The sequence below is a fragment of the Eptesicus fuscus genome, chromosome 19 (genome assembly GCF_027574615.1).
Source record: "Eptesicus fuscus isolate TK198812 chromosome 19, DD_ASM_mEF_20220401, whole genome shotgun sequence".
In the NCBI taxonomy this organism is placed as follows: domain Eukaryota; kingdom Metazoa; phylum Chordata; class Mammalia; order Chiroptera; family Vespertilionidae; genus Eptesicus; species Eptesicus fuscus.
In genome coordinates this window covers 10,440,035-10,464,168 of record NC_072491.1, presented here as the reverse complement: position 1 = coordinate 10,464,168, position 24,134 = coordinate 10,440,035, and the positions used below count along the sequence as shown (strand labels likewise).

The window sequence follows — 24,134 nt, the reverse complement described above, 5'->3', positions numbered from 1 at the left end:
ATTCATAACAGTAGCAAAATTACAGTTATGAAGTAGCAATGAAAATAATTTTATGGTTGGGAGTCACCACAACATGAGGAACTGTATTAAAGGGTCACGGCATTCGAAAGGTTGAGAACCACTGCTCTAGAGTATGCACAAGATGATGTGGCACTACCAGAAAGAGGTATCTCACCTGAGCTGGAGTTGAATATCAGGGAGGGCTCCGCAAAAGAAGAAACACTTAAGATGAATCTTGAGGGACATTGTGAGACAGTGAGAAAGGAAATAGGATGCTGAGGAGGAGAAAGCACTTGCAAATTTGAGGAAATGTGGCACACTGGGGAAGTGTCAGTGATTCCTGACTACTAGAATATAGAGTGATATTGGGAAATGGAGCTGCTAAATATATACTTTTTGAAATGAATGAACCCATGACATGGAGTAACAAGTAAAAATAATGAATAAGGGAAGAAAAAAGTAATCAAGAACATCTAACTTAAAGGCAAACCGATGACATTCTCTTCATGAAGATAGAAAATGCAGGAGAAAGAAGTGAAAGGATGAGTTTGCTTTTGAAAGAAACTAACACTGAGATAACTATGAAACATCCACAGAAGAATCAGCAGGTAGTTGGATGTAAGGGTCTGGAGCTCAGGCAGTAGTAAGGATAGGAGAGGTGGTTGAAGCCACAAGCGTATGGGGATTGCTCAGGTAGAATATTCTGAGTGACAAGCCAGAGAAATAGGAAAGGAAGTGGGAAAGAAGGGGTGGGAGGTAGGGAGGGAGGTAGGGAAGGGAGGGAGGGAGGGAGGGAGGGAGGGAGGGAGGGAGGGAGGGAGTGAGAGTGAGAGAGAAGATATCAGAAAAGCAGTCAAGAGATAAAGTAATATGGTGGCCTGAAAAATGTCCATTATGTTTGATAATTAGTCAACTATTTGTGACCTTAACAAGTTCCATTTCAATACCAGCAAAAGCCAGGTTAAAATGGTCTGTGGAGTGAATGAAAGATGAAGAATTAGAGATAGGAAGGAATATAAAATACTCTTTAAGGAAAATTGACTCTAAGAAACAATTAGCTAGAAGTGGACAAAGAGACAGAATTTGTTTCATTTGGTTTTAATTTTTCAGGATACAAGACGTAAACATGTAAATATGCTTAATTCTTTGAACTTTTATTTCCCTACCTATAAAGTAGGGATAATAAGGCTCCTTCTGCTTGGTTCCTTGGGTCGCTGTCAGAACAAATAAGATGACATATGGGAAAGATTCTAATCTAAGTACTAAGTAAAGGGCAAGGTTATTATGTATTTATAAATGTTGAAAATAAGGAGTTATTAAAGTCAAGAGTCCAGTGAAATATGGTTGGCTATAAAATCAAGAAAAAAATATAATCAGTCTAGATCTAGAAATATTCATAAAAATGTCTTCTTAATATACACTACAAGTTGCTGACCCCAAATCTTAGAGGCTAACAGCAGATTTCTAAGTCCTATGCTGGACAAAATTTTTCTGGGGCTCCTGGGTTACAGTCTGGGTTTCCAAACGTCTTCATTACACCAGAAAGAAAAAGAAAAAGAGCCAATTAACCCTGGCAGACGGCAGTGCATTAAGTCATCCGGGAATTTATTAGTCTTATGAGTAGTCGTTCTTAAATAAATATTGCTGGCAGTCACCCAGTTTCCCAAAGCAAAACACTAGCTCCATAATTTAGGTCTCATGACCAGTGAAATCATGGTGAATGGCGACAGCTTTCTCAGTCTGTTATTCTAAGGGGTGACTGAGGCATTCTGGGACATAAGCTAGCCATTTTAGGACATCTCTCCTGAGAAGATTTACCATCCAACAGAATATGGTCTAATCATTATTTCACTAGCCACCAAACCTTTAAAGACTCTACAAAGAACATAATTTCTAGCACTATGACATGAGTGGACTAGACTTTCTCTCATAAAACTTCTAACAGGTGGTCTTCCCATGTCCCATCTTCTTCCCCTGGGAAGATATTTAACCCCCATAAAAGAAAAATGTCCCTTTCCTTCTTCTCTGCACTTTTGGACAACTCCGTCTGACTTGATTTCCTACTTGCTAATGTACCCTCCCTCAATTATTTTATTTTCAAGGGTGTAGGATGCTAATTAAGGTCAAGTAGCTGTGTTTCCAGCTCCAAATAGTAATTGTGCAGAATAAGCTTTCCTTTACAGTAGGTAACTAAAGACCTGGTCTTGAGAACCAAATACACTCTACTTATAATTATTTTTGCATTTCTTTCTCTGAAAGAGATCAGGCTATAATGCTAAAATGGTGCTCCGTGTATCCATGTTTCTCCAATATTTTATCCTTAATGTGTGGCCCTACCATATGTAGCTATTCAACTAGGCCAAATGTCTGCAGGTCAATTTTTAGACCTTTTTATCCACTGCAATGCTGAATTTCATCCTAAGACTGAGGGTCAATAATGCACTTTGCAAATTACTGCCATCAGAACCACAAAGAAAAAGACAAAACTTATGTTGCCCTCACATCATACCGCCAAACATTTGTACAGACTTTTATAAATAATCAAGTGTCTTTCATAAGTTTGCCTCCTTTATCCTTAAAATAATTTTGTAAATTTTTTTTTACTCATCATCACCCATTAAGAGAAGAGAATGCCAAGGCTCAGAGAGTTTAAGAACATTTCCCAAGGCCACACAGTTTTTCAAGGGCTGAACCACTTTTATATCCAACATCCTCTGCTTCCTCAATTCTGCACCATAGATGGCCCCATCGTGTTACCCACTTTGTTTTTATTTCACTTCTCTAGCAACAATGGAAAGAGCCTGGCTTTCTCTGAAGTCGTCAAAGAGTCTCTGATGAGACACAGTGAAGTCAGTTCTCCCACGAATGAAAATACATAATATATTGGTTATATAAGGAATGTTACGGGATCATCACAAATGTGGAAAGCTTTTGAAAGGAATGCACAAATGATGCCTGGAATCCTGAAAAGGCCAAATTAGATATCACAAACAAATGACCAAATGTGGGAAAGGGGAAATTCCATGAGCTAACAGGTTTTTTTTCATTTGAATGGTTTGTTTTCATTTCATAAGGACTTCTCTTTCATGGAAAACTCTGTTGTTTTTTTTAAAGGATTTCAAAGTAGCATCATGACAAACCTGTAAATGGAGAAGGAAGCCACCGATCGAATGAGGGATGCCAAAGCCCCCACTTTGGCAGCTTCCACTGCCCCCTGGACTCGGTATTTCACTGTGTTGGAGTAGTTGGTATAAGGCTGATTATAAACAACAATCTTCCCTCTTGCTTCTGGGGCCCTTCTCTGCAGTTCATCGAACGAGGTCACCACCAGAACTTCTGCTGTGATGCCTAGAAATAAAAGTCATGTGAGATTAACTTATAGTTTCCGATCAGCCAGGTTGGACTGGCACACGAAAGGTCACATATGCTCTATCTGCTACATCTGGAAAACTGTTTGAGTAGATCAAAGTGTTACAGCCATTTGCCATGGGAGAAAGATTGTGGGGGTTAGCCAGTCTCTCAAGAGAGAGAAAAGGCATTCAAAAATGTAACATACAACTCATGAGGTTTCTCGACTCCCTTGACCAGCTGGTATTAAATCGCAAATGGCTTGAAAAGATAGGATTTTTCCCTCTTCCCCACCCTAAGAAGTCAGGAGTTTCCCACCCTAAGAAGTCAAGAGTTTCACAGAATGACACGAATTATTTATAAAGAAAATGCATTTTAGAAAGCTCCCCTTGGGATTAATGAAACACATATTTATCTTTTCATAAAACTATTTTGATATGTTGCTATACAGCCTTCCTTCATGACATCATACAAAGGATGGCCATTTATAAAGAATGTTCTTAGAAGCCAATGATGTTCACTAACTTTCTCATTGTTGTTAATCCTCACCAGAGGATATTTTTCCATTGACCTTCAGAAAGAGTGGAAGGGAGGGGAAGAGACAGAGAGAGAGAAAATCAATGTGAGAGAGACGCATAGATTGGTTGCCTCCTGCACGCACCCCTACCAGGGCTGGGGATCAAACCTGCAACCGAGGTTAGGTGCCCTTGACCAAAATTGAACCCAGGACCCTTCAGTCCTTGGGCCAACACTCTATCCACTGAGCCAAACCGATTAGAGACACTTTTTAAAATATATATGTTTTTATTGACTTTAGAGAGAGAGATAGAAACATCGTTGAGAGAGACACATGGATTGGCTGCCTCCTGCATGCCCTGACCTGGAATGGAATCAGGGACCTCCTGGTTCAAGGGTTGATACTCAACCACTGAATCACACCAGCCGGGGTGATCTTCATTAACTTTTAACAAATAGTCAATGCAACCTTTCCCAAGAACCACAAAAAGTCAGCTTGTTTTCTTTCCTCCTTTGTACAAAACATTCTTAAAGGATGTGGAAATTTCCCATGCTTCTCAATTTACAGTACTTGTTCACACCAACTACATCACGATTCTTCACATAAAATTTGTGAAGATCTTGTATAGCTGTCCTATGATCCTGTTGTCTCATTTAGAAGAGGCATGCTATCTTTCCTCAGACCACAAGTCTTGCCCGAATTTCCTGATTAGGGAACAGGGTTTCACAGGTTCTGAGAAGTCATTCAAAAACTGCCAGACCACTGAAGATCCAATTTTATGGAGCAGTTAAACAAAAAAACAAAAAATAAAAAAATATTTAGCAACAAAGGCCAGATGCAGTAGCTAAATATAACTGCCTAAAAGAAAGTGGCAGGCGCCTACTGTTTTGTGGCTTTAGACACACAGTCATGAAATATGTCAGTTAAAAACCAAAGTATCAACATATATTTGGCATCCTTCCTTAATCTTGCAAACTAGAGAACTGGGTTTTTCTGGAAGCTTAACAGATGTCATTAAAATATTAACTGTTACTTGGAAAATTCTTTTAAAATACACTGCAGTTATAAGAGAATTCCTGCTCTAAATGTAGATTCCATCACAATGGACCCTCCGGGCAGGCTCTTCTCCAACTCTATTTCCACCATCCAGACTGAATTTTTACTTTTACTTTAAAGTGATTGGTTGCAGATCTATAAGAATGTCTCCACTAACATTCAGATCTCAACATTGAATTTATAATCTAAGAAAAGCAACATAATTATGGAAAGTAAGGAAGCCACTACTTTTTCACATGATAAATATGTGCCAAAATACAAGTAAGGGTGCAGCTAGACAGAGTTAGAGAATCATAACTTTCTGAAATCTAGTTACCTTGGAACTTGACTGGCATTAATATTGGCATAGCATGAGAATTTTGTTGATGGTTTTCAGCTGTTCCTAATGAAAAACAGATTCAATGGTTTACCTAAGGGGCGTCCTAGCAATGGGGTAATTTTGGCATCTGGATTGGAGCCACTAGAAATGAAGCCAAATTTCTATAAATTTTTATAAGCCACTGCAAAATTAAAGTCATACAAGGGTGGTATTTCTCTCTGGTCTATGCTTCAAGTTCTTTTAACAAATGAGAGAGTGACAGAGTGCTGAAGAGCCGAAACCTAACATAGACGCCACAGTTGCCAATGCAAATCACTAGGAATAGCTATAGGTCAAAACCTATCACCATGAACTTGGAAGAAGAGTCCAAATTAATCTGTTTTCCTGAAAGCTACGCATCATCTCTGATTCTTCTGTCTCCTTCATCCCCTGTGTCTAGTAAATCCTCAAACACTAATAATATTGATTGAACCCAAGGCCCCTGCTCCCCCCCATTATACTCCCTCACATCAGGCCCTTATCTGTCTTTTGAACTGGTATAAATCTCTCCCCCATCAGTCACCCACCACTATTGCTGCCCCAACCTCCAGTCCAGGTCCCTCCATTAAATGTCAACAGAGCTGCCAGCCTGAACTATTGGAACTGCTGAATCAGTAGATCAGCCACTTACCCTCCACCTTACCCCTCTTCATTTACATACCAAAGACTGTCTATCTCTATAGACACTGGATCCCTTTGCTTTCAAAGCCCATCAATAGTACACTTAAAAACTCCCACTCACCATGCAAGTTCACTTCTGTGCCTTTGTTCACACTCTGGTACATCGTGTCATGTTGACCCCATTCTCCCAACTTCATCATGTGACAAACACCTACTTATTCCTCAGGTTGTCATTCAAAAATCACTCCTTTAGGAAGCATTCCCTGGCCTCTGGCTCTTGTCTCAGCCCTTCCTCCCAGCCCCAGGGAGGGCTGATTCATGCACCACCCTTCTCTGGACTTTGAGAGTGTCCTGGGCAGACCCGGGCCTTGGATGGTGAAACTCTGCCTATTAAGACTATCTCAGCTACTTAAACTGTGGTCTCCTCAGGGTTTGGGGCCATGTTCATTTTTGTTTGAATCTCCAGGGCCTACCACAGTGGCTCGTGTATGTGTAGCACTTAGTCAATAAATACCTCCTTGAGTGGCACTGCCTCAAATACGGGATCCTTGGCTGGAGCTAAAGCCTTCCCATAAAAGTGCAATTTTACCCTTAAAGTTTGCTAGCACTTCTCCCTCAACAACTCCGAAGTCTGATTCTCCTGCCACCAGAACACAGCTGCACAACAATAGCCAAGCACAAAAGGCCTTGGGCAGTCAGAATAGAAATACAAGTGCCAAGTGTGAAAACTCAGAAAGCTCTTTTTCTCTCTCTTAGAGCCTAGTGAGCCTAACTCTTCACAGAATTTGAAAGCTAGTATTTAAGCCTATAAACTATGAGAAGCAACAAGTAAAAGGAAGAGAGAGGTTTGGAAGAGGATAGCAACAGTACAAGAAGACAACAGGTAGAATAACAAATGCTAATAGTATTGTATGTCATGTTGGCAGTGTTCTCTCTCTGTGATAACTCAGTAGCCATTAGACACGCAGGGCTGCTGAAAACTTTCAACGAAACTAATGTGATCAGAAACTGGATTTTTAATGTCATTTACTTTAATGAACTTATATTTAAATTTAAATAGCATCTGTGTGTAGTGGCTGCTCTGTGGAACTCACAATCCCCACAGGCTCAGGCATTATGCAGGCAAATGGCTGCAAGCCTCCCTGCCCGCCCTGAGGGGCCTGGCTTCCTGACGGCTCCATAACCCAGTGACGCCAGGGCCATGACCTCCCACAGAGGTCACAGACCAGGTGGACCCTATTGCGCGTACGTCATTGGAGAAGGCAGGGTGTGTACTAACACTTAAGACTTTTGCTACAGTTGAGTAAAATAAAACTAGGCCATCTGGAAAACTTCACTCTTCGATGTTAGTTTGTGTTTGGACACGTTACACAAAAGAAATGCTCATGCTGCCTACAAATCAGCAGCTCCACTGCCCTCCTCTCCTCTTGTCTCCCTTCTTCCCTTTCCCCCATTCTCAAAAATAGTACATGGGAACCTCTAAGAACTCAAAACTAGTGTCAGATTCACAGCAAGGCCTGCCCTGACCTCCCTATTTATAATTGCAAACCACTCCCAACTCTTGCTTAACTTTTCCACGGAATTTATCAGCTTCCAGCTGCATCCACTGCAATGTGAGCTCATGGCGGGTAGAAATGTTTGTCTGTTTTATTCATTAATGTAACCGAAGTGACTGAAATGGTGCTTGACACACATACCCTCATAAGCACAACACACACATGCACACATGCATGTACCGAATGAATGAAAATAAACCAAAAATGTCAAAGTATAATAATACCCCATCCATGGTCACCCTCCAGAAATGTATGCTTCCAAGGAAATTGTGTATTTCTGTATATTCTATCAGACTAATTGAATGATAATAATGAAAGAAACAATAGCTAGATTGAGTATCTATTGTTTACAGTCATGTGCACAGGAACTCTGCAAGCAAGTTACTAGGAGGAAACTGAGGGGCCGAAAAACAAGTTTACACAACTATGAGGTGTTGAAGCCCAGATTTGAATTACTGGTTTTCTGAATCCAAGAGTCATGCTCCTCCTACTAACTGCATTGCTGTTTTCAAAAATGTAAAAATGTGTCAACGAAAATCTAAGTGGTTTTATTTTAAGAGGATTGACAAGGAAAAATAAAACGATATGTAAAAATCCACCTAAGTTATCAGGTTTTGCTCTTAGTCTACCCAGGATCCTGCTCATACATCAGGATGCTGTTATCACACCAGGTCCCAATCGATTCATAGGGACGGGGGCGGGAGAGGGGAGGCGGGGCAGGGGGCTTCACTCCAGGACAAGAGTCAGCAGACTGATGGAGTAATGAAAAGGATTATGGTTGGTAATTCTAAAGAAAATGTAGGACTGGTGCTAAAACAAATATTCTTACAAAGTGACTCTCTTGGCTATAGCTGATTATGTCATAAAAATAGCACAAAAATCCTCAGGTTTCTTTTTATTCTTCACATGTACATACTTTTCAAAGTTGATCAATTTATTTTATTTTTAATATATATTTTTATTGATTTCAGAGAGGAAGGGAGAGGGAGAGAGAGATAGAAACATCAATGAGGAGAGAGAATGATTGATCGGCTGCCTCCTGCATGCCCCACTGGGGATCAAGCCCGCAACTCAGGCATGTGCCTTTGACTGGAATCAAACCTGGGAACCTTTAGTCCACAGGCTGATGCTCTATCCACTGAGCCAAACCAGCTAGGACTGATCAAATTATTTTTAAGCAACTTAACCTGTGCACAATTACTGCTGCAGTCTCCTTACAGAGACAACAGATATGGACAGCCGTGGTATGGATACAAGTCATTAATTCTGCAGAGAATTTGATAAAGAGATTCCAATTGCAGTCTCTTCTGAGTTGAATCCTCCCAAAAGCAGTTAAGAATAGGAAGATCATGAAGTGAGACTTTTATATTCTGTGCTACTAAAAGGAAAAGATCACAGACAGAAAAGCAATGTCTCTGAGGCTCAATTCAATGTGGTATGTTTTAGGAAATTGATTCTGGTTTCAGAAGACTTAACCCTAAACAAGAAACAATTCAGGCCCGCCCAAAAGGAAGCCTAGCTTCTTACTCTTATCACATAAACTTATTGTAAGCGCACTCCTCAATATAACTGGGCCCAATAAAACGACTGCCTGTTACAAAGAAAGGAAAAGAGTTGTTCTTTGAAACAGTGTCTTGACCTGAAATGATAAGGAAATTGCAAAATAATGGCAAGGCAGATAAAAAGAATACCAGAGCCGTTCTTCTGACTGCCCATTTGTTTATGGAGAATATTATGTCTGTACACCTTTTCATGGAAGAACAAGCCCTAGCGATTCAAATTCCTTCAACATATTTACAGCCCTTCTACTGGACAGGGCTTTGTGCTAGGAGTTGGGGACAATAAAGTTTGAATAAATTCCAGCCCTACCCTTAAAAACTGCATAATCTGCCCGGCCAGAGTGGTTGAGCATTGACCCAGAACCAAGAGGTCTCTGGTTTGATTCTAGGTCAGGGCACATGCCCGAGTTGCAGGCTAGATTTCCAGTAGGGGGTGTGCAAGAGGCGGCCAATTGATTTTTCTCTCTCATCCATGTTTCTATCTCTCTATCCATCTTCCTTCCTCTCTCTCTCTAAAAATTACTAAAACTGATAAATTAAAAAGAAAACACTGTTGAGTCGGACTGGCATGGCTCAGTGGTTGAGTGTCCACCTATGAACCAGGAAGTCTTGGTTCACTTCCCGGTCAGGGCACATGCCTGAGTTGTGGGCTTGATCCCCAGCAGGGAGCATGCAGTAGGCAGCCGATAAATGATTCTCTCTCATAATTAATATGTCTCTCCTTCTCCCTTCCTTTCTGAATCAATAAAAACGTATTTGTAAAGAATTGTATAATCTGGGGAAGAAAAATAGGCAAACAATAACTTCCAAAAGAGCACAGAATGTCACAAGTGCTAAATGAAGCACAAAGTAAAATATCATCAGATATAACATTGGCAAATATGTTCTCCCATGCAGTGGGCTCTCTTGTTGTTTTGTTGATGGTTTCTTTTGCTGTGCAGAAGCTTTTTATTTTGATGTAGTCCCATTTGTTTATTTTCTCCTTAGTTTCCATTGTCTTAGAAGCGGTATGACATATGTCTGATATTTTGCTGCCTATGGATTCTTCTAAGATTTTTATGGTTTCCTGTCTTACATTTAAATCCTTTATCCATTTTGAGTTTATTTTTGTGAATGGTGTAAGTTGGTGGTCTAGTTTCATTTTTTTGCATGTATCTGTCCAACTTTCCCAACACCATTTAATGAAGAGACTGTCTTGACTCCATTGTATGCTCTTAACTCCTTCGTCAAATATTAATTGAGCATAGTGGTTTGGGTCGATTTCTGAGTTCTCTGTTCTGTTCCATTGGTCTATATATCTGTGCTTGTGCCAGTACCAGGCAGTTTTGAGCACAGGGGCATTTTAATATAGATTGATATCTGGTATTGTGATCCCTCCAACTTTGTTCTTCTTTCTCAAGATTGCTGTGGCTATTCAAGGTCTTTTTTTATTCCATGTGAATTTTTGGAGAGTTTGTTTTAGGTCTGTGAAATATCCCATTAGGTATTTTAATGGTGATTGCATGAATCTATAGATTGCTTTGAATAATATGGACATTTTAATGATGTTGCTTCTACCAATCCATGAGCACGGTATATTCTTCCATTTGTTTATGTCTTCCTCTATCTCTTGTTTCAACATCCTGTAGTTTTCTGAGTATAGGGTTTAATCTCCAAAATGTACAGGGAACTCATACAACTTAACAAAAGGAAGATAAACAATCCATTCAAAAAATGGGCAAAGGACCTAAATAGACCCCTTTCGAAACAGGACACACAGAAGGCCAAGAGACATATGAAAACATGCTCAAAGTCATTAATCATCTGAGAGATGCAAATCAAAATGACAAAGAGGTACCATCTCACACCTGTCAGAATGGCTATCATCAACAAACCAACAAACAGCAAGTGCTGGAGAGGATGCGGAGAAAAAGGAACTCTCGTGCACTGCTGGTGGGAATGCAGACTGATGCAACCACTCCAAACACAGTATGGAGTTTCCTCAAAAAACTAAAAATGGAACTCCCATTTGACCCAGTAGTTCCACTTCTAGGAATATATCCTAAGAAACCAGAAACACCAATCAGAAAGGATATATGTACCCCTATGTTCATAGCAGCACAATTTACAATAGCTAAGATTTAGAAACAGCCTAAGTGCCCATCAGATGAGTGGATTAAAAAACTGTGATACATCTACACAATGGAATACTATGCCACTATAAAAAAGAAGGAACTCTTACCATTTGCAACAGCATGGATGGACCTGGAGAGCATTATGCTAAGCGAATAAGCCAGTCGGAGAAAGATAACTATCACATGATCTCATTCATTTGTGGAATATAATGAACAACAAAATTTGATGAACTAAAGTGGATCCAGAGACACAGAAGCATCAAACAGACCATCCAATCTCAGAGGAATGGGTGGAAGGGGTGAGAGGTCAACCAAAGGACTTGTATGCATGCATATAAGCATAACCCATGGACACAGACAGTAGGGGGGTGAGTGCCTGTGCTGGGGGCTGGGGAACAACCGGGGAGAGGTCAATGGGGTAAAAGGAGACATATGTAATACTTTAAGCAATAAAGAATTAAAATTTTTTTAAAAGTAAAATATCATGAAATAATAACATAAACCAATATTAATTCTGATGGGGGAAATCAAGGAAGTTTCCCATAAGATAAAACTTTGTAGGCCTAAGAAGATCTCAACAGGCTGAAAATGAAGAAAGGGGCAAAGAACAAAGAAGGGAAGACCAAAGTGGATAAAACATCTATTCATTTCCAATGAATAGGCTTCCTGCCAGGCCCCAAAACAGAAAAGGGAACACTCTAAAATCTTCTCACTTTTAACCAAGATAGCCTCATTCTATTAATTCCAAGAAAGTAAGGAAAACAGTCTCCTTAAAAAAGTTCTCAGAGGGAAAAGTGTTCAGCTCAGCTATTATTTGAGTGAAAGTTAGAAAAGCAACAACTCCAAATGATAGCTGCTGGTATGTGACCCTCCCCTCCCACTATCTCCTGAGATCAGGCTCAAATTAAACCTGTCAGCCTGGCAAACATGCCCAGACCCGACCTCATCACCATCCACAGGCACAGGAAATTAGCATCATCTCTAGAGAGGCAGCTGTCTGCCCGACAAAGCAGCATGCCACACACCGACCTGAGGGAGAGCCACAGCGAAGCACCTTGTCGACTTTGACCTCTGCAGCACAGAGGGTACACAGTTGGTTGTAAAATGCAGAGGGACCACCATGGAACCGTGATGTCTAACCTGACATGGGATGTAGGACACTCAAGGTGTGCCGAGACTAAACTCGGCAACCTCAGCAGCCACGAGCACAGAGTGCAGACCAATCCCTAGCAACCGGCTCACTGAGGATCCACGCTGCTTCCATGGGTGAGGTCTCAACATTAAAGGCAATCACACCTTTGAGAACCTTGGTTAGTTTACTGATTATCACAGGAAGCATTTATACTCTAAAACATGAGGTGCACTGTGTTGAAACACGTGGTTTTGAACATGGTTGCTTTCTCTCCAACCCACTGGGGTATTTCCTTGGAATGGTGACTGGTGTGGGTGAATGAAGGCTTTCACAAGAGCCGTTGTCATCAATGCATCGGGAAGTTCTTTGTACGTCAGTCAGCTTCCAGTGGTATTTAAGGAGTAAAATCCACAGGCCCTCGTGGTGGCGGGAGGACAGAGGTGAGTTTTTGGCTGTTGGAGACTAAAACAGGACTGGCTATTATGGTTTGGGGGTCACAGCTGGCTTTGCTGAAAAGGTAGGGTCCATGAAATGAAAGCTAATGGATTTGGGGACACCAGCAGGAAGACTGGGGAGGAGAAGAGAGGACTGAGCTTAAAGTAAGCAGAGGGTGAGGGAGAGAATGGCACGAAGGCTGGCCGTGTGCAGGCCGACCTCACGTGGGAGCCTGGTGGCTGTAGGAGGGATGTGGGTGGGGATAGAGAAGTCAAGCAAGTTCAGATCTACATTTGGAGAGCATTGCTAGGCTTAGTGTGATGAAAGGCTTGGAGGAGGTAAAAAAAAACAAAAACGAAACAGATATGGAGGGCTATTTAGGGGACTACTGCACTTTCTGAGAGGTGATAGTGGCTTAAACTAAAGCAGGGCAGGGGAGATGAAGTAGGAGCCGCTTGAGCAGTAGGGAGCAGACACCTGCTGCCGCTGTGGAAACTGGCCTCACGGGGCTTCGTGCTCCAGTAACCACACTGCCCAATCTGGACCAGGACTGTTTTCCTTGGGAAAGTGGTATGTAAACAATCAGAAATCTACTAATTAGATCATTCAAAATGAAGACAACACCATTTAATTTTAAGGTGCATCCTATCAGTGAAACTTCGTACCTTACTCTAAAACTAGTTTATGAAGTATTTACTATATTACATTATTCCTATATTACATTATTTATTCTTCAAAATGTTATTTTAAAACAGGGCATTCCTTATCCATAACAAGCACTGTCCATCACTCTGTACCCTGGTGGGAATACTGGCTATAAAGCTCACTAGCCTTTGATCCTGAATAAGTTGCTTATCTTTTCCCAGACTGCAACATGAGAATCAAAATCCCATTGACACCACCAGGATTCTTGTGAGCGTCAGGTGACATGATTGAGGTAAAAATTACTCTCTGTGTTATGAAGCATTATAAAACAATAAGAATAAGGTATGTAAGGGTTTTGGACATATACCAAATAGGTATAAACAGCAATCATCTGATTTATTTAAAATTTCACTTTAACCTAATTATCAGGAATAGAACAAAAATAGTGGGTTTGATTTCAGCAAATAGGGAGCCACCTGGCTCAGAGCAGAGCTCTTCTTATCACATCACACGGCTCCAGAGGCGGAGCGACTTCTTGCCAGCTTTGACCAAAGCGATAGTTTGGACGCATATCATACAGATCCCACATGGGGCTGGCGGAAACGCCGAGGAGGGTTCACGGGTCTGCTTGGCAGCAAAGGGTCTCGAAGGAGTGATGGAGGGAAAGGTGAGAGGAGCAGGGAAGGGACTTTTTGAAGAAGCATGAGCAGAACAGGGCATAAGAGAAAAAGATGGCCAGTGGCCCTATCTAAAATTATACCTACATTGTATTCTATTATTCCCTCGACTCTCACATGCCCATCACATGCCTTGTAAACTGCAGTGTCTCTCTCAGAAGACACTGACATTGGGCTCGCCCCTGGGACTTGCTGGACAATGCAATGTGGTCATGGCTGAGCAGACACTTGAAGAACCACTGCAAGCGTTGACTGTCTCTTACGAGCCCTTTTCCGTCAGCCACAAGAATGACAAGTCCCAGATGGGGGCTTCTCCTTCTTCCTGGATCCTGGAGTGGAAAAGGTATCTGAGGCAGAAGCAAAGACACTACCAACTTTATATATATATGAAATGTGAAAGGGCGGATGTCTTGTCACATCTTCTATATATATAAAAGCCTAAGCGACCAAATGACCCGAACAGTCGGTCGACCGGTCACTATGATGTGCACTGACCACCAGGGGGCAGGCACTCAATGCAGTAGCTGCCCCCTGGTGGTCAGTGCACTCCCACAGCCAGCCTCCTGTGACTGACCAACCTCCCGCAGTCCCTCCCACAAGCCAGCCAGCCCCAATTGGCCGGATCGGGACTGGGCGAGACGGCCCCAATCACTGGCCAGGCCGAGGGACCCCACCCATGCACGAATTTGTGCACTGGGCCTCTAGTATATATATCAAGTGAATAAGAAATAAATCTTAGTGGTTGCAAACCACAGCAATTTTGGGGGTTGTTTGTTACTATTGAGTGAGAACTAACGTAGGAGCCCTGAATATACTAGTAAAGTTTCTGTCAGAGCATTTCACCATGTATAGCTGATGACAGATGAGATATAGAATAAATTTATTTAATACCTTAGGGAGATTGTTCAGTGAAAATTAGATAACTACTTTCTTCCCCCTATCACACCTCAAAGTGATCAAATGATCAACGCTAAACTGATTTACTGAAAACAAATCTGAAGAAGAATTTAGCAAGTGCCAGATTTCATATAGGCAGACTAAATAGCAAGTAATTTTAAACAGGAGATAAACCCTAGAGATCATTAAAATACATTCCTGGAAGCTTCAGTTAGCTAACCCACCTGATGTCACTTCTGAAAGATACAAGCATGCCTGTTGTACTGTTAAATAATTCCATACACTTCAGTAGATTTCAATATCTCATATCTAAATGCATTTTCTTTCTAAGTTCCATCTTCAAAAACCAAGGGCAAAATGATAGAAACTCGTGTGCATACGCTTATATTGAAGTATAAAATAATGTTATTATAGTGTTATATTAGAGAGATAAAATAAGTCTATGACAGCTTGCATTTTTAAAATGAGCTTTTTTATTTAGCTATGTTTTAAAATTTAACTTTCTGATGCTCTTCTTAGAGATGAGAAACTTGGAAGGGGGGAATACTGTAATGACACAGAATTTCTGCCCTCAATAATAGAAAACCTGGCTGTTTCATGATTCTGTTTGACACAGCAATTTGCCATTAGAAGAAGATTTTCAGGACATGATAGAAATAACAGAACTATACTTTATATGAGAATTTCCTGGGTGCTATTTATTAAAGTTCATTGGATGAAACAACATAAATCCAACTATCAATGTCAGTCAATTACAATTACAATTGAAAGCCATTACCATACAGTTTAAGCTGGAGAGATTTAAGCATGAGAGCATTAACCACATTTAATAGGTGAAAACAAGAAGTTTCAGCAAAGTACAGGAGGTTCAAAAATCCTACCAAACTAGAAAGTAACAGTGCTTGAATTTGAACCCAGGTCAGATTGACTCCAAATCCATGCTTTTCTCATCCCATTCCACGCAGATTCCTTCCTAATTAACTTAAGTCAGCATGTATTTATGTTTTTATGAAACTCAACATAATCACGATCAAAATCCCAGCATCAATTTTTGCAGACATAGAAACATTCCTCCTAAAATTCATTTAGAACCTGAAGAGAATACAGTTATGTAAAAGAAACTGGAGAATTCACACCTGATTTCTGATTTTAAAAAATACTACAAAACTACAGTAATCAAAACAGTGTAGTGTGTAGTACTTGTATAAATAGAGTAATGGGATCAAATAGAGAGCCTGTGGGGGGAGGAGGGGAGAGGGGTAAATGTGTGTATAATTAAGTGATCTTTGATAAGGGTGCCAAGACCACTTCAATGAATGGTGTTGGGATATCTAACTAGACATCCACATGTAAAAGAGAAATTGGACCTTTATTGTACACCATAATCGAAAATTAACTCAGAAGAAATTAAAGACCTAAACTATACAATTCAAAATGGATTAAAGACATAAAACCATAAAACGCTTAGAAGATAACATAGGGGGAAAGCTTCATTACATTGGACTTAGCAATGATTTCTAAGCTATCACACCAAAAGCATAGGCAACAAAAGCAAAAACAGACAACTGGGACCACATCAAACTCAAAAACTTCTCTGCATCAAAGAACACAATCAAGAGAGTGAAAAGGCAACCGATGGGATGGGAGAGAATATTTGCAGATAATATATCTGATACAGAGTTGACATCCAGACCATAAGACGGTCCTGGCTCCTGGTGCTTCCCTTCCTCACCTTTGGCGTCTGCGTTGTGCTCTGCCCCTTCACAGCTCTGGGTTCTCCTGGACCTCACATCCCTATGATTCTGCCCAGGGAAAGCATGTCTCTTCCACCAGTTCCCATGGGAAAGACACAGCAGGCTTCATTTTCCCAGAAGCCCCAGGTAACAAATCTGTTTCAGACTCAGGGGTTATATGCCCACTCTGAATCCAACCTTGTGGTCTTGAGGATGGAATATGATGACTACCTTAAGCCAAGCAAGATGCACCTCTAGACTTGGATAAGGAACCAATCCCACCCAAACTAGTTGGCCATAAAAAGGAACAAAATCTTACCATTTGTGACAGCATGTATGGACTTAGAGGGTATTATGCTACTAGTAAATGAAATAAGTCCATCAAAGGAAAAAAAAACCATATGATTTCACTTATATGTAGAATCTAAAGAGCAATATCATCAAACAAATAAAACAGAAACAGATTCATAGATACAACAACAGACTGATAGTTTCAAGATGGGAGGGGGTTGGAAGGCTGGGTGAAAAAGGTGAAGGGACTGAGAAATACAGATTTGTAGTTACAAAATAGCCATTGGAATATAAAATTCAGCTTAGGAAATATAGTCAATAACATTGTAATAACTATGTATGGTACCAGTTGGGTATGGAAATATGTAAAGTATACTTAAAGTAAATCATAATTGGAAAACTAAAACTAAATTAAAAATTAATTAATCAACCAATTTAAAATAAAAAGTGTAATCCCTTCCTCAGCTGGCACTAAATAGTTTACCTAATTGAAGTTTCTTGTAAAGGTGTTTAATTCCAAGATGCTCCTGAGTCTAGAAGGGGAGCTAGAGGAGGCGCTACAGAGAAGCTTACACAGCCTTTTCTCTGAGGACTTGCTCCTCGTAGGGTGGACCACAGCACCAGCAGCACTTAGGAGCTTGTGAGAAATGCAGGGTCCCAAACCTCACCTCAGAACTAGAGTATCAGATCCTGCATTTAAAAAAGACCTGCAGGTGACTCACATGCCTATTAAAGTTTGAGAGACGATTCTGGAAGAAATGGCTCTCTGCATTAGCTACTAAGCCACATAATCATCTTAGGGAATCAAAATAACAGGTCTGTGCGGTGGGCTCAATTGTGTTCCCCAAGAGTGATATGCTGAAGTCCTAACCTCCAGCAGCTTGTGAATGTGACCTACTTTGAAATAAGGTCTTTGCAGATAGTGTGTTATAAGAGAAGGGAGAGGATGACTTGAATACAGAGGTAGATGTGTCACCGGGAAGACCATGTGACAACATGGACAGAGATTGAAGTGATGCAACTACAAGTCAAGGAATGCCAAGGATTGCTGGCAACCACCAGAAGCTAAGGAGAAGCAAGGAAGAATCCTCCCCTAAAACCCCGAGAGAGTGAGAGTGAGAGAGAGAGAGAGCGCGCGAGAGGGGGGGGGGGGGGGGGGGGGGGAGAATGCGAGCTTGGCCCTGCCGACACTGATTTCAGACTACTGTGAGGGAGATAAATTCTGGTTGTTTAAGTCAATGAGTTTGTAGTAATTTGTTATGGCCGTTGTAGGAAATTAATATACTTGTGTCTCACCTCCAGAAATTCTGATTTAATTATTCTGGGCTACATTCTCTGGATTAGGGTTTTAAAAAGCTTTGTGATTCTAATGTGAAGCCATGGTTGAGGCTTACTACTCTAAATATTCAGAGCAGATAGGAAAGCTTTCTACCTAACTCTGGGGAATAGCCAAGGGAATTAGGAAGTGCTAAGAAAAATTGTAACTTAGTGAAGACGAAAGTTCAAATGTTCACAGGTGTTTGTATTTCTTTAAATTATGCTCAAAATAGTATGCATAGCCATTATATATAAACTTTATATATGATAATTTCCATTGTTTGCTTTGTTTGAATAAAGTATTTTAATAGAAACCATAATAAAAGAAAGTGTTATGTAATATAATAACAGACAAGAATCTATTTCTATCACAAGTATAATCTGTGGGGACACTGTTTTCCTTTTCCCCCATGTCCATTTCTCTCTTTCCTTTAGTAGTAGAACTGTTTACTAATTGCTGGGAACATGACTACCTAGAAAAAAAGCTTCATTTTCCAATTTCTCTATAGCTAAGTATGACCCTGTTACATGTGGGGTGGGGCATGTCTTCCTCCTCCCCTTGTCTCCTTCTTGATCACTCCAATGCAGATAAAGATGCTATCTTGCCGTGAGGTAGGGTTGGAAAGTAATGTCTGGACAGGAGTCTGGGTTAATAACCCATGGAACATAGTTATCTAGAATTTTACATGACAAAGAAAGGAACTTCTGTCTTGCTTAGGCCGCATTATTTGGGGTTTTCTTTCATTCCAAGCTTACTGAAGAATGAGGGGGACAGAAATCTCCTTGGGATTTGGTGATTGGGAAAGACCTCTCTGAAGAGGGATTTAAGTGGAGATTGGAGGTTTATACTAAGGAGCTATCACTAAGGAAAGTGGAGACAAGAGTACTCCTTCCAGAGGCCATGAGGCAGGAAAATTATTCTGAGGAACTGAAGGAAGATTATTGTGGCTGGAGTGTAATGAGAAAAGGCGAAGAGGAACATGAGATAAAATTTGAGAAAAAGACAAGGACCATATCATACAGGGGCCTTGTGGGTCATGGTAAGGAATTAGAATTTGTTCTACAATAAACGGAAGAACAGTGCATGGCGAATAGTCGGCCCTCAAACATTTGCTGAATGAGTTCTTTACAGGTATATTTTTTAATTAAATTTATTAGGGTGACATTGGTTAATAGATTGTGTAGATTTTAAGTGTACATTTCTGTGATACGTGATCTGTATATTGCCCACCATCCAAAGTCAAATCATCTTCTGTCAACATATACTTGACCCCCTTTCCCTTTTACTTCCCCCAACTCCCTTCTCTCTGGTAACCACCATACTGTTGTCTGTGTCTATGAGTTTTTGTTTGTTTTTCTTGTTTGTTCATTTGTTGCTTTCAATTTTATATTCCACTTATGACTGAAATCATTTGATTCTTGACTTTTTCTGACTTATTTCCCTTAGCATGATATTCTCAAGGTCTATCCATGTTGTTGCAAATGGTAGTATTTCATCTTATTCCATTGTATATATGTGCCACATCTTCTTTAGCCAATCATTTATCAAAAGACACTTAGGCTGTTTCCATGTCTTGGCCACCATGAACTATGCTCTAATGAACATGGGGTGCATATATCTTTGCAAATAAATGTTGTCAAATGTTTTTGGGTAGAATTTGACCCCAAGGCAAGGGAAGTAGAGGCAATTTTTTGAAAGACCTATCTACTCTTTCCATTTCTCTGTGTCTGTCTCTCTCTGCCTCTCTCTTTCTCTCATAGCTTTATTGAGATTAAATTCACTTAACATACAATACATCCATTTAAAGATTATTATTCAATGATTTTAGTATATTCATAGAGCGATGCAACCATCACCACAATACATTTAAGAACATTTCAACACCCCCAAGACAGACACTGTACCCTTAGCAGCCAGTCTCCACCCGCATGCACCCTCAGTCCCTAGCAAGCCACTAATCTATTTTCTGTCTTTACGAACTTGCCTATTCTGGACATTTTATTTAAATGAAATCATACAAAACAAAGTCTTTTGTGACAGGATTTTTCAACTTGTCCTAATGCTTTTGAGATTCGTTCATATTTTAGCATGCATTAACATTTAATTCCTTTTTATTGCCAAAATAATGTTCAATTGTATGACTATACCACTTTGTAAAATATATGCATCAGTTGCTAAAGGGCTCATCTCTGTATTACTGAGAGTGCATCACATGATGCCAGGGAGGACTGTGAGCCCCTGTTGTCAGCAATGGTGTACTCCTTTCTATATCAACAGCACCTGCACCCAAATAGCATATTAGCAGGTGTCCAATAAAAGTCTATGTGATGAGTGAAAATATAAGAGTTAAAAAAATCATGTATCGAAATAATTTATATGCTAAGGGCAAGATTTAGAGAAATGAAAATATCTAGAGTCAGATTAGCATAGTTCATTCATTAACCCTTAAATAGCCCTAATGCCTAATTTTACCAAAGCGAACAGATTGCTTCCTTCAATGTAGCCTGAATTTCTGAAATTGGAATGAGGAGCATGCATCTATCTAGAATCCCTTTCCCAGGTTTGTGCCAAAAGCCTTTGGCTTTCAAGCTTCTAGTATTTCCGGTGAAAATATGTTGTTTCCAAAATAATCAGAAAGAAAGGCACTTACTAGTAGTTACCTTCACAGGACTCACAATCCCCAATCTAAGAGATAAAGAGTCCCTGGGTTTTGCATCCCATTTATGGGAGGAGAGGGGGAGCCAGAGGTGGTGGAAATAGAGCTAAGGAAACCAATAGATTGAATTTCTGTCCATTAAAGGAATTAAAAACTAACTTAATTAAAATTGGGCTTATTGTTTGGTCTCATCCTTGATTTAGGTAGGCAGACAGGACAATGCCCCCAAATGTGTTATTCATTCAAGAAGTACTTAATACTTGAGTAAAGCCTAAACAGAATAAAAAACAAATATAAGACATTTCTTAGTCTGAAGTATATAAATTAACTGGAAATGATAAAATAATCATAAGTAACACATGACTACCCATGTATCATAAAGAGGCCTGTTACAAAGCTAAAAGAATTCCGAGCAGGTGGATGTCAGTCCCTGAAAGACCTTGTCTTGTACAATTAAAAGCTAGTCCCCTATAGGCTCTGCCCTACCCAGGGCCCTGGCGGTGTGCCAGAGAACTCTCTGGGATAGTATGACGCATTTTATCTGTTGTCTGATATGCCAGGGTGGTAAGAGTTTTAGGTATCAATGTGAACTGTCATCTACTCCCACCCTAACCCCTACCTACTGAGGCCAGTGTGGCTGCATATCCCTTGGGACATGGTTTTCATGGTAATTTCAAGGACTGAAGTCCAGCCCTGACCACCAGACTGACAGTCTGCTGTCCTGAGTTCCTCACTTAATTCCCACCTGTCTTTTGGAACTGGCTCCTTCTTCTGGAACCTAATATATCAGCTCACAGACAGCCTGGCAATAAGAAATGTCACACTATCCGAACACAATCACTTAAACAAGCACTGTTCCCTCACCTCGGAAATATTGCCAGTGTGAGCAGCACCCCCGTTCTCCAGGCTCCCTTGAATTAATGATCTGGGTGCTAATCTCTGTTAGCATTCCCCAGGCCTCACCCTCTTCTAGCTTTAGCTTATTCTCTCCTTCCCACTGAAATGCCTAGAATATGTCTTAACTATATAGGAGAGTGGTTTTAATTAATTAGTTATTAAGATTAGAAAAAGAGGAAAGGGAAGGCCAGATATTATAGGCATGGCATTTGGGCAGCTTCACCAGGAAGCTACAACTTTACACTCCCCAGGGGTCCAACAAAGGGAAGATAGACACATGCCCAGGAAAGTTGGGATGACATAGGGAAGGTGCTTTCTGTCAGTCACATCTGGGAACAGAGGTCATTGGCCAGAATGGATGGGGCTACTGCCAGGGTACAAAGATTTGGGATACATTACCCCTGAACAAAGGAGTTCAGTCTTCCATGTTCTTGGCTCTCTTGGGACTCAAATGACTCTGGGCTTATGAGGCTCTTGCACCTGCTTCCTTGCATTCACCCCTATGGCCCACAGCCATGTGGACCCCACATGCAATGGACTAATGGACTGCAGCTAGATAGATACTGAACTGGACCCAGCTCCAACATGGGAAGCAAAATCTGGACACTGGCTCAGATTTTAGCTCTACTGAAACCCCAGTTACACTTCTATTACTGGACTGAGGGAAGCGGGATTTTGGAAAACCAGGGGTGTGATTCCATGGAAATAAAGCTTCCTACCAAGTCTCATCCTCCTGTTGGGGGCCTCTGGAAATGCTTATTCCAACAGTATGCCAAGAACCCCATCTTTTTCGATAACAGTGAGCTACCTGGAATTTCAAGTTGGAAGGTGGTAAATGTTAATGCTTACATTGGAGACAAATTCTAGAAGGCCTCTACCTGAAACCTAAATTGCAGTGTTTAGACATTTCCCTATTGTCATTGTGGGGAAGGGAAGACACTGGAGATTTATGAGTAAGACATGAACAAAATAAAATCTCAGCTTGTTTTGTAACCACATCTTTCTGACCTAACCCCACAGGACGAACATCACAGGAAGAAGTCTCTCACGCTATTTGAGTCAGGGCCCAAATCACTGTCGGGCTTGATGACTAACATTTTAGCTTTCTTTTGAATGAGCATGTTGTTTCTTTTTTATATATACAGAGGAGAAATAACATATGGTCAGAAAACCAGAGACCAGCTCAGCTTGAGAGGAAGACCTTGAGAAGAAGGATTTAGCATTTTCTAAGATCATCCTCTGATTTGTTTGTCTCTTGGCTGTCCTCGTAGTAAGGCTGTCCTTAGCATCGCTGTCCATCCCTCCTGTGGGAATGGCGCTGCCCAGGCACTACCGAAGACCCCACTCCTGTTCTCAAGGACTTCATTATCTAAGGCCTCGTCTAACTGCTCTATCGTGCCCCGCCCCCCGCCTTAGCTATCCTTATCCAGTTTTATCTTTGCAGCTGAGACATTCAAAGCAGTCTGCTAAGCGCAAAAATGCTACCTCCCCATCACACTAACATTTTGATACCGCAAGCAATATTTTTCAGCAATTACTTTCAAAAAGAGTTCTTTATTATGTATGAGGCAAGAGACATAGACTAACCACATTTTTTTCAATAAGCGGCTATAAATTAATACATGCTGTTTAGTGAATAGGAACATCATTTTTGAAGGGGCCTTTAATCCTTTTTAAATTAATGTAAATTTAAACGTAATTAAAGATGAATGGCTGGGAAAATCTTTGCTATGGCATGTAACCCGGTAAGGATGCCAATCCATCTTGAAAGCACACAGAGCTCCGAGAAGTTAGGATGCTAGTTTGTTTTTTTTGTTCATTTGTTTTGTTTTATTTTGTTTTGTTTTGGAGGAAAGGGAGAGTATAAACAGAAAAATACCTGTTAAAAAAAGCTAGGCTGCAATAAAGTAGTGTAAATATTTCTATATTTGAATATCGAAAAGAAACCATTTGTTAAAAATATAGTATTTCTCTTTGGATATTCCAAAGAGAATTTCCTCGTAAGAAACATATAATGGTATAAGAAAATAATACCATTTTTCTCTTTCTACAGAAGTAATTATTAGGTTAATATCCCAACTATCAGAGTCACTAATGTGGATTTCTAAATAAAGCTCATAAACAAATATTTGGTTTAGATTCAAGTTCCTCTTTCTTTCTACTTCCTCCAATTTATACTCATGGGAAATTCCAATTTACGTAAAGTAAATAAGCGTAAGTACTACATTTATTCCCCAAATATTTTCACATCCTAACCAAGAACACGTTTGGATAGCTATCTGTAAATGTTGCAAGAAGTTAGTGGTCTTTGGCATATTTGAAAG

The 24,134-nt window shown here is 40.4% G+C and overlaps 1 protein-coding gene across 2 annotated transcripts in view; it reads right to left on the bottom strand.

Moving 5' to 3' along the window:
* The window catches only part of CPQ (carboxypeptidase Q), a 356,091-nt gene that overhangs the window by 257,192 nt on the left and 74,765 nt on the right, over positions 1 to 24,134 (bottom strand). For both annotated transcript variants that reach the window (XM_054708777.1, XM_054708776.1), the window contains exon 3: positions 3,141 to 3,348. In XM_054708777.1, the coding sequence (XP_054564752.1) occupies positions 3,141 to 3,348 (208 nt within the window). The remainder of the gene's footprint in view (positions 1 to 3,140; positions 3,349 to 24,134) is intronic.